At 30.9% G+C, this 10,064-nt stretch overlaps 1 protein-coding gene across 1 annotated transcript; it reads right to left on the reverse strand.

The window, feature by feature from the left end:
* Positions 1-494: 494 nt before the first annotated feature.
* LOC110642314 (protein indeterminate-domain 7) lies at positions 495-3,519 on the reverse strand. The gene is made up of 3 exons (XM_021794307.2): positions 2,731-3,519; positions 2,237-2,633; positions 495-1,730 (listed from the first exon to the last, which is right to left on the reverse strand). The coding sequence occupies exons 1-3, from the start codon at positions 2,930-2,932 to the stop codon at positions 683-685; spliced, it is 1,647 nt and encodes a 548-aa protein (XP_021649999.1). The 5' UTR covers positions 2,933-3,519; the 3' UTR covers positions 495-682.
* Between the last annotated feature and the right edge of the window lie 6,545 nt (positions 3,520-10,064).

The following is a 10,064-nucleotide window of genomic DNA, read 5'->3' on the forward strand; positions in this document are numbered from 1 at the left end:
AAACTTGATTGAAAAAAAAAAAGAAACTCACCGTTTCATCATGACTACCAAAAACTGAAATTTATCATTGAACTTTAATTCGGTGATACTAGAGTCATCTCCAAGATTGTAAGGTCTCGAATTCAAGTTACAGTAAGATCCAAATACACAAAAAAAAATTTGAAATTTGAATTTGAAAGCGTCAAATTTAAATCTCATAAATGTTGGAGTGAAAGGACCTATTCAGTAATTATTCTTATTAATTGTGTAGCTTAAGCCATTGGTGTTGTCATGTAGTGTAACTTAAGATTCAATTAACCTCTTAATAGATTACATAGAGAATGAAATAGTACAAATTTCTTTTCAAAGTCGCTTAATCTATCAATTGCAGTCATCGTCTTGAAGTGACCACCCACATAAACCAATAACTTCAGAACTAAACCAAAAGCTAATTAAGGGGTTTTGCTTAACTCATTAACTATGCTAATTTAGTTAAGAATTAAACAATAATATAATTAAAAAAAAAAAGACAAGCAAAAATTATGAAATTATGGCTACATAAGTAAGGCATTGATGTCCTTCCCTTTGGGAAGCTTAAAAAGAGAGAGAGAGAGAAAAAAAAAAGAAATGAAATATTTGAAACTATAGAGCGAAAAGAAAATCCATATATATATATATATATATATATATATATATGAAAGAGTTAACCTTGCCATGTTTTTTGTGATTGATTGTGTTGCTCATGAGAAGTGTTGACGCAATTGCCAAGACCAGCCATACTCAGTATATCACTTTGAGAGAAAGCTCTAAGACCCAAGAAATCTCTCGTCAAACCCTCACCACTGCAGCCGGAGCCACCACCGCCACCACCAGCATTATCATCACTTTTCTTGGTATTCAAAATCCCGCCAACAAATGCATCTTCAAAGGAGTTACTCCCTTCAAACCCAGAAGCAGAAGAAAGAGAATTCATCATTTCTTGAAGAAGGGCACCTGAGGGTGGTGAACCACTAGTACCAACTTTAGTAGTACCAGAAGGAACAGCTTTATTCCTAAAAGGAGCCTGCAGGCCATGAAAAATTGACCCACCACCTGGCAGCTGCTCTTCAGGTGAGGAAAAATTCAGACCAAAACCAGTTGTATTTGCATTGTTGTTACCAGAATGGGAAGACACATGAGCTCCTTCTTGGTGGTGGTGTTGCGGCTGCTGCTGGTGATGGTGGGGTCTCATCAAGCTTGTAGTTTTGCTGCTCATGGTTGCACCCATCTGAGCTGCTTTTTGCAGCAAGGCAGTAGCTGACATATGTGGGGATGGAGCCGCCTGCCGGTAATGTGGTAGAGTGGGGCCAAGACTAGGGTTAGGGTTTGGGCTCAATTCTTGGTGATGAGTTGGAATTGAAGATGAGGAGGAGGAGAGATGATCAACGGGTGTCTGTTGATGATGATGATGTGGTGGGCCAGGACCAGCCCCACCCCTTAGTCCTGGTGGTGGGCAAGCTAACCATGGTGGTAACTCTGACCTTAGCGTACTAAAACTTTGTTGCTCTTTTTTAAGTGAAAATGCATGCAGATCTTGAGCACTGGTATTGAATTGGGGTATTTGGAGATTTATGTTATGAGGAATTGAAGAACCTGGAGCTGCAGGCTGAGAGGAGTGGAGTACTACTGGGTTTGGTGCTCCTGTGATAGCTCGTGCACTCTCCTCTGCTAAAGCATCACAGAAAGCTCTGTGGGTGATGAAACTGTCCCTCCTGAAAAGAAATACCACACAAAGAAAAACAAAAACTCACACCACAAGAAAACAAAAGCAAACCTGTCACAAAGTGCCTTATGACAATAATGCCATCAATACTTGACTTTCTCTCTCTCTCTCTCTCTCTCTCTCCTCTCTTTCTCTCTGCAATTCTTTCTTCTGCTTCTTTGTTTTTTTTTTTTACTCTGGGAACTAGGGACAGATTTTCCACCTAAGCTCCTGCAATTAAAATTTTGCCATACCAAGGCGCCTCTCTCTCTCTCTCTCTCTTTCTCAGAGAGTATATATATCAGACAAAGAATAATGAAAATTAAGTCTATTATCTATATATCTACAATAACTGGGATTTGAAAGACGAAGCATTTAATGCCAGCTCTTTTAGTTTAGTTATTTCGTATCCCTCGCTAAATCAAAGAATTGTTACGACTATTGTGCTTAGAATGGATGAGCAAGGGACTCGTTTTCAAGCACATAGATTTCATAAAAGGATATGGAGTTAGTTACCTTGAGAAAAGGGTTCCACAGTCACATCTGTATTCCCTAGTGCCACAGGTCTTGGAGTGAGCCTTCCAATCTGATTGAACTGCGTACCTCTTTGAGCACTTGTCACATTTCCATTTCTTCTCACCATGTTTTCTGCAAAAGTGCTTCTTGATTCCTGTCAGGTCACCAAGAGCTCTTGATGGGTCATGGTGGACGCAGCTAGTTTCTGGGCAGACATACACCTTCTTCCTTATGTCCTTGCTGGTTCTTTGCTTCAGCTTCCATGGCAGATTATGCCCTCTTCTATGAAGTTGAAGATTCTGATCTCTCTGGAACCCCTTGTTACAGATCTCACACACAAATCTATTTGTTGCCATCAGAGTCTTGGGTGATAAAGCTATTACTTCTGCATCTGGGTCTGATTGAAGAACCCACCAAAAAGAGAAAATGATGATAATTGGCACAGAAAATAATAATAAGCAATAAAAATAACGGCGTCGAGAAGGATTTGAAACCTGGATTTCCTGGCAGGTTTCTCTTCTTTTTGACAGGTTGAGTTTGAGGAGGTGGAGGAGCAAAGTATTGTTGAGGATAGTTAGTTCCAGTTTCATTTCTGTTGCCTGAAGAAACACTTGCTTCACCAGAAGCTGAAGTCAAATTAGACATGTTTTCCTCTTGTGGTTGCTGTTGCTGATGAAACATCAAACCTTTCATCATCTTCTTTTCTTAGATAAGCAGTTCTAGAAAGCTTAAGGTTGCATCATGGGCCATGGATTCTTCCGGTTTTCATATTATGTGAAAAACGGTATAATAGATCTAAAGACAAAGAATATATAATAAAAGAGAAAAATCCAAACCTAGAAAAAGCTAAAATAAGGGAGAAACTGGAAAGAGAAAGAACCCCAAATAGAGAAGTTGAAACGGATTTCTCAAATATGTAGACTATGGCAGCAGCTAGCTAGACTTTAAAACTCATAACCCTTGTATCATTCACTTTGATAGTTTCTTCTTTGTTTGGCTTCATTTAAAGAGACAATTTTGGTTTTTTGAAAACGCACAAAAAGAAACAAGGAGAAAGAGGGAGAAAAAAAGAAAAGACTATTAACTAGAACTGAATCCAGATCCTTAGCCACTGCTTTTTTTTTCTTGATTTCTTAATAAACCTTTGCTTCCTAATACCAAGAAAATCCAACTATAGCCACACGGATATGAACAAAAACAAGAGGAGGAAAAAAAAAAAAAAACAGTTCAGAAAACTGAGAGAGAGAGAGAGAGAGATGTGGATGAGAAGGTATCCTCTGTGTGATCCTGAAGGAGTCCAAAACAAAATACCACACAAAACCAAAGGTGGAACCCTATGGCTGAACTCTGACGTTGCACTTTCTGTCTTTTCTTTTGTTCTCTTCCCCAAACCCCAGAAAAATCTCTTCTTTTCTTTATTGTCTATTTGCTTTTAACAAATATTTAATTTTTCAGCTAAAAAAAATTAACCCTTTTTTTAATCACCTCTCCTACCTTTCCCCTCTCCCATAAAGTAAGAGCTAAAAATAAAAGCAACCCATATGTGAAAAGAAAGCATCATTTCTATATCAATCGAGAGAGAGAGAGAGAGAGAGAGAGAGAGAGAGAGATAAAGATTTAGATTTTAGATGTACATGTTTTACATCGTGGTTAGTCGACCCTTCATAACTTTCTACATTTACAGTTGCCATGATTGATCCATTGATTAATTTGTAACAGGCATGGCCGAAAGCTTTATTTATATGGAAATATTTTGTTACTTCATCTTTCTTTATTTCTTTTCTTTATCATTCGACTATTATTTATGCGTAAAGATAGCTGAAATTTCTGACAATTTTGCATGGTTGCTCCAATATAAAATATAGGTATATATATATATATATATATATATATATATATAACTTGTTTATTTCTCTTATGGCTTGCAATTGTACGCATCATTATATAATTAATTTAACAAATACTACTAACCAAAGTTATTGTGGTTGCATGCCATCCATCATTAATTAGTGATGCCGGTGATTATATATGATGATGATGATGATGACTATAGACCAAGATAAAATTCATGCAAGAACATTGGAGAGAATATTGAGACAAATTACATGGAGATATAGAAAAAAAAAAGTATATGTAGTTGACTTGAGTCAATGATAAGGCTAACTAGAGACATTTTAATATGGTTCTTTAACAGAATTTGACCCCATAATTGTGTTAGACGACTATGAGTTTACGAATTCAAAGACTAGGGGCACTAATTTGCTTGACTTGTTAGTGTTTAAATATTTGAAGTGTTGATTGAGTCAACTAATGTAAGCAATGCTTTTCTTTTGCTTGGTAATTGTGAATTATGTATGGACACAAAGCACAAAATTGTTAGAAGTTTGAGCACACAGATACAAGCTTATTAATTTTTAGTGTAGCAATTGGAGAATTTATGTCAAATATTTACGTAAAAATAAATTATGCCTCAGTGTGTCAATCATTAACAATGACAAATAATTTATGAAATGGGAACATGGGTGCTGGCAATATTTTACCACCCCCCAACCCCTACCCCCACACACATATACTGTTCAGTCTGCTCTATGGTGAATTGATTTAAATATTAATTCTGAGTAGTTGTGGAACTACATTGTTTTTGTGTTGGTTTCACGTTTTCGATGAGTTTTTATTCCCATATAAAAATAGATGGAGAATAAATTGAAAATTTTAAAAAAAAAATGATGTTATTGTTTTGTCATTTTCTGGTTTTATTCTGCAATGATTTAGTTTTTGAAAATGGGACCTTGCTCGAACCTAGCCTCATGAATGTGCTCCCAGCTCATTTCTATTGTTCATATAATTATAAACAAAAAGGGATAGGATAGTTTTCCATGTTTGTTATGTATGGGAAGTATCCCTCTCTCTCAAGGCATTTGGCACCATATATGGCTTCTTGACGCATACCATATATATATAATGATTAATCAATTTTTAATAATCTTTTTTATTAGGGTAATTTATAATTAAGTTTTTGAGATATATCAAAACTCATAGGTTAGTCTCTAATACGATTTTAAATAATAATTTAATCCTTAAAATTTAATTATGTTAATAAATTAAAGATTATTTTGTTAATAAAATAAAAGTTTATGAACTAAATTGTTTTAAATTGAAAAGCATTTAGTAGTATGGATTAATTTGTTAACAAAATTAAATTTTAAGGATTAAATTGTTACTAAAAAAACATATCAATGACTAATATGTGGATTTTATTATACTTTAACAATTTAATTATAATTTTTTTTATTAATTATATTAAAAAAAATATGATGGTTATCTAAAATAATCGATGTTATAGGGAGAATTTAATCAATTGTAAGGTTATCACATTTATGATAAGAAGAGTTATTTAAGGGACAAGATTATCTTATATTATATATGTAATTCATTAATATGACTCAAATCAATCTTATATATATATAAAATCCATGTCAAAATCTCAAATTTGCAATCATTAATACCCAAAATTATCAATCAGAATATGAAAAACACTGGAATATAAGAAATATTTCTTGCATCTAAAACTTTCATATTATATATAGAGACACACACTCGAACACTTAGAGAAAGAAATATTATTAGGATTGAAAATAGTGAAAATTTTCAAGTATGATGCCATATAGGTGAAAAACAATTAATATTTTCTGTAGGTATATATATACATATAAGTGTTCATATGTTGTATAATTATTGAACGAGTGAAACTTAGGAACTAGAAGAAGTTCATTGATCCTGAGGATCAACATGGCATGGTTGGCATACGCAATCTTAATTTGCCAATTCTTGAAAATTTTTGGATTGAATATATATAATTAAGCAAAGAATTGATAAGTATGTATGCATGTCACAATCTATGAGGCGGCTATGCATGATAAAATATTAAAGGGTAGGCTGCTCTTGGACTATAAGTTTACTCGGTGCGTCGGTGGCAGGTAGGGGAAAAAAAATACAAGAAAACAAAACTTATATGATAACGAGTGAAGGCTAATAATGAATTCTTCTCTTTTTTGTCACCGTAAGGTGTAGCCTTAGAATTTAAGCTTTGCTATAACATGGCATTCTCTCCTATTTCTATTTGTTTCTCTCTCTCTCTCTTTCCTTTTCTCTTCGGCTCTATATTATGAGAAATGACTGAGTTTTACACTGCTATTAACCTATAGCGATATCAAATATTTTTTACCATGCTTATAGTACAAAAATGTGATAAATTAATAAGAAAATAGTAAGAAATAAAAATGGAAACCTAAAATGATGTAAAAAAAATAGTATTAAATGATTTATGAGCGTTGAATATTAATACAAACTTGACATAAAATAGAATTTAATGATAAAAAAAATTATATAATGGATTCCAATCGATTTGAAATTATTGTATTTTAAATTCCTCAATTATGAAATAGTTGTTTACAATCTCTTATTTATATGATATTTGAACCATCATTTGTACCTTAAAATATTTTTGAAAAATACTGATATAAATTTAATTCATTATGTAACAATTATGAACTAATTATGCAAGAATTTTTCATAATTTATAATTTGACAATAATTATGATAATTTATTCATAATTATCCTAAAATTTTATTTGCTAATTTATTACATATAGACGATGTAGCATCTAAGAATTTCTCAACTATTTTCAGAATGAATGTAGTTTATTATTTGGAAATTGCAACTCATTAGAGGAAAAGGCACTGGGTGAGGGCCTGGGTGATTTGTTATCATCTGTAAGGCCCAACAAATTGCATCAACGACCCTGGCTGGCCAGTGGCAGATTAACGAGAGGGATGGTGCCAGCAGAACTGGCTACATTCATAATGCAGCACTCACTCTTTTGCATGGCCTTGATATAGATATGCCTCAAAATGATCACCTAAATATATGGTTTCCTTTCCTTTTCTCATCAACCTCAAAACCCATATAGAAAATTGTTTAATATAATTATTATATATAAAAAAATTATGTTAATTCTTATCAAATAATATTATGAATTAAGATTTAAGTCAATAACTTCAATTGATTTGTAATTTTTTTAATATGGAAAGGGAAAATATGTTGTAAAGTCCTTCCTTTTCCTTCCCACTATATAAATATAATTTATGTACAGTAGAATACGTTAGGTTCAATTCCATGGCCGTTAGGTCAAAACAATACAAAATTGACCTTTTTTAGTTGCTATTGATGTCTTTGCCAAAGCTAATTAAATTGTTTGCCAAAGAGTACATCACCCAAACCTAACTATACTTCCCCAAGTTGAACACCTTTTTTCTTAATTTGATTGAGACATTTGACTTTCAATTTAATCTTTATTTTTTTCAAATAAAACAATAATTAATCACATCAATTTTTCATATTATACGTATAAATATTGAGGGCTATTTAATATTATTAATTAAACTATTTTTAAAAAATTTTAATTTAAATTTGATATATTTCAATTATAAGAATTTTAGAACAACAAATTATTTTTTTTAAACTATTTTTTTATCAAAATATAAAATGGTATTTAAAGAAAATAATGAATAACTAAGTCATGCTAATGAATTGTCATAAAATGCCGTAATTGTAATATTTTTTTAACATTATAATATTTTTTTAGTCAATTAAATTTATAATATTATGATTATAAAACATTAAATATTTAATTAATACTATTTAGTCTCTATATTTTAAAAAAATTAATTGTTTGATCTTATATTTTAAAAATTATACTATTTAGTTTCTATAAAAATCTCCATTAACCATTTAGTCTATCTATTAAATTTTTCGTTACTTATATTATTCACACTACTATTTAGTTCTTCTATTTTAAAGAAATTAATTAATTATTTTTTATATTTTAAAAAATATTATTATTTAATTATTTTATTTTTAGTGAAATGAAAATTAAATCTTAATTTATATACATATATTTTTTAAAATTTTTAATTTTTTAAACATCATTTTTATGTTTTCTCTATTTATAAATATTTTTTTAATTATTTAAAAAAGAAATTAATCAACACTATTTTTATTGACAAACGAAAAAATAAGAGGAAGAATGTGAGGGAAAAAAAATATGAAAAAATAAAAAGTAAGAAAGAAATAAAAGAAAAAGAATTAAAATAGTTTAGTTATAAAAAATAAAACTAAACAGTTAAAAGAGTTAAATTACAGTATTAATTATTATATTTTTTTAACATATAAAGAATAATTAATTAATTTTTATTGAGATAAAGAGATTAAATAGTAGGTGATTAATATTGACTAATAAAAAAAATTTTAGGAAATGATTAAGTAATTTAATGAAAGTTTTAACATAGGTTAAATAATATATTTTTAAAATATAAATTAAATAATTAATTTTATTAAAATAAAAAATTTAAATAATAATTTTTCAAAAATAATTTTAATTAAATTTATTCATAAAATTAAGTTTTTTTTTTAAATAATAATAATAATAATACATCTCAACATCAAATTGCTCCTCTTATCATTTAACGTACTGTAAGCCGCACTGGGGCATCACGAGCAGGATTCAGGAATATAAGGAGTGCAGTAGGTCCCACTCTATTTCATTTTACAATTCAGCTGGTCCCACATATAATGTCTCAAACACTAGATCTCCCTCCACGCTAGGCCCCACTTTCCTCACCTGCACTTGATTAACCACAGGATTGCCACGTCTGCAGTCGGAGAATCAGAGTTCACGGAAAAAATGAACCTGCGAAGCAGTGTAATATTAACGGAGGACATTTCATAGACTCATACTGTGAGCGAAGTACACGTAGCTAATCATGGTTGGATGACAATATATGAATCCATGCAAGGTGCGTGACCGACTCTTTCTCTCTCCCCTTGTCAGTAGGGGGGCAAATGCTGTTGGACACCTGTCATCGCACTGCTCTATTTTTAGGTCACAATATCTTATGGTGTGGGACCCCGCACTATAAACAATCTTATTCATACTCCAATTCTTCATATATTCATGGGAATATTTTTTTTAAAATTTTTTTTTACTTTAAAAATTATCTAAAAAAATAGAATTATCAGAATTTTAAATTGAAATATTATATACTATAATACAGACATCCAATAACTAAATTATTAATTTAACAATAATTATCCCAAATATATTTAATTACAATCAAATGATTAAAAATTTTTATAAAAAATAATTTTCGTAAAAAATATTTTTTATATATAAATAATTTTTCCTAAAATAATTTATTAGAGTATCAAAATACCTCCATGTAGCTATCCAATGCCTTACTTCTGGTAGGAAAATAAGATGGATTCCTACCAAATGAGTTCTTGTTATAATATTAGAAGGAGCATGCTAGAAACCTTGTCTCTATCTAATGCCAACCTTCAATTTTTAGGATTCTCACCTAATGTTTGTCCAAAACCAATACAAACATCTATTACCCAAATCTTGTGAACTTTTCCTAAAGTTTCTGACATGTTTTGGTCCATAACTTTGTTTTACCAAACCCATCTTTTACCTGCTTCTCCTTTTGACAAAAATTCACTTTCAGACGCTTAGTTGCTGCTTTTATTTGATTTCACAAGAACCCAAAATTTTTTCAACTCTGGTTCTTTATCCTAAAATATGCAGCATCCACTGTTCTTTCTTCCAACACTTTTGGAAATTTTGGTCCTGACATGATTGGCCTAGATTTTGCTTTTAGAAAAGGAGCAGTCATGAGATTTTGATTTAACCTTAAATCATTTCTACAAAGAATTTATGGCAACCGACAATTATATCATTCCTTAAACAGTATATGTAGACACCCAAAAAAA

Source organism: Hevea brasiliensis, chromosome 1, assembly GCF_030052815.1.
Source record: "Hevea brasiliensis isolate MT/VB/25A 57/8 chromosome 1, ASM3005281v1, whole genome shotgun sequence".
Classification (NCBI taxonomy): Eukaryota; Viridiplantae; Streptophyta; class Magnoliopsida; order Malpighiales; family Euphorbiaceae; genus Hevea; species Hevea brasiliensis.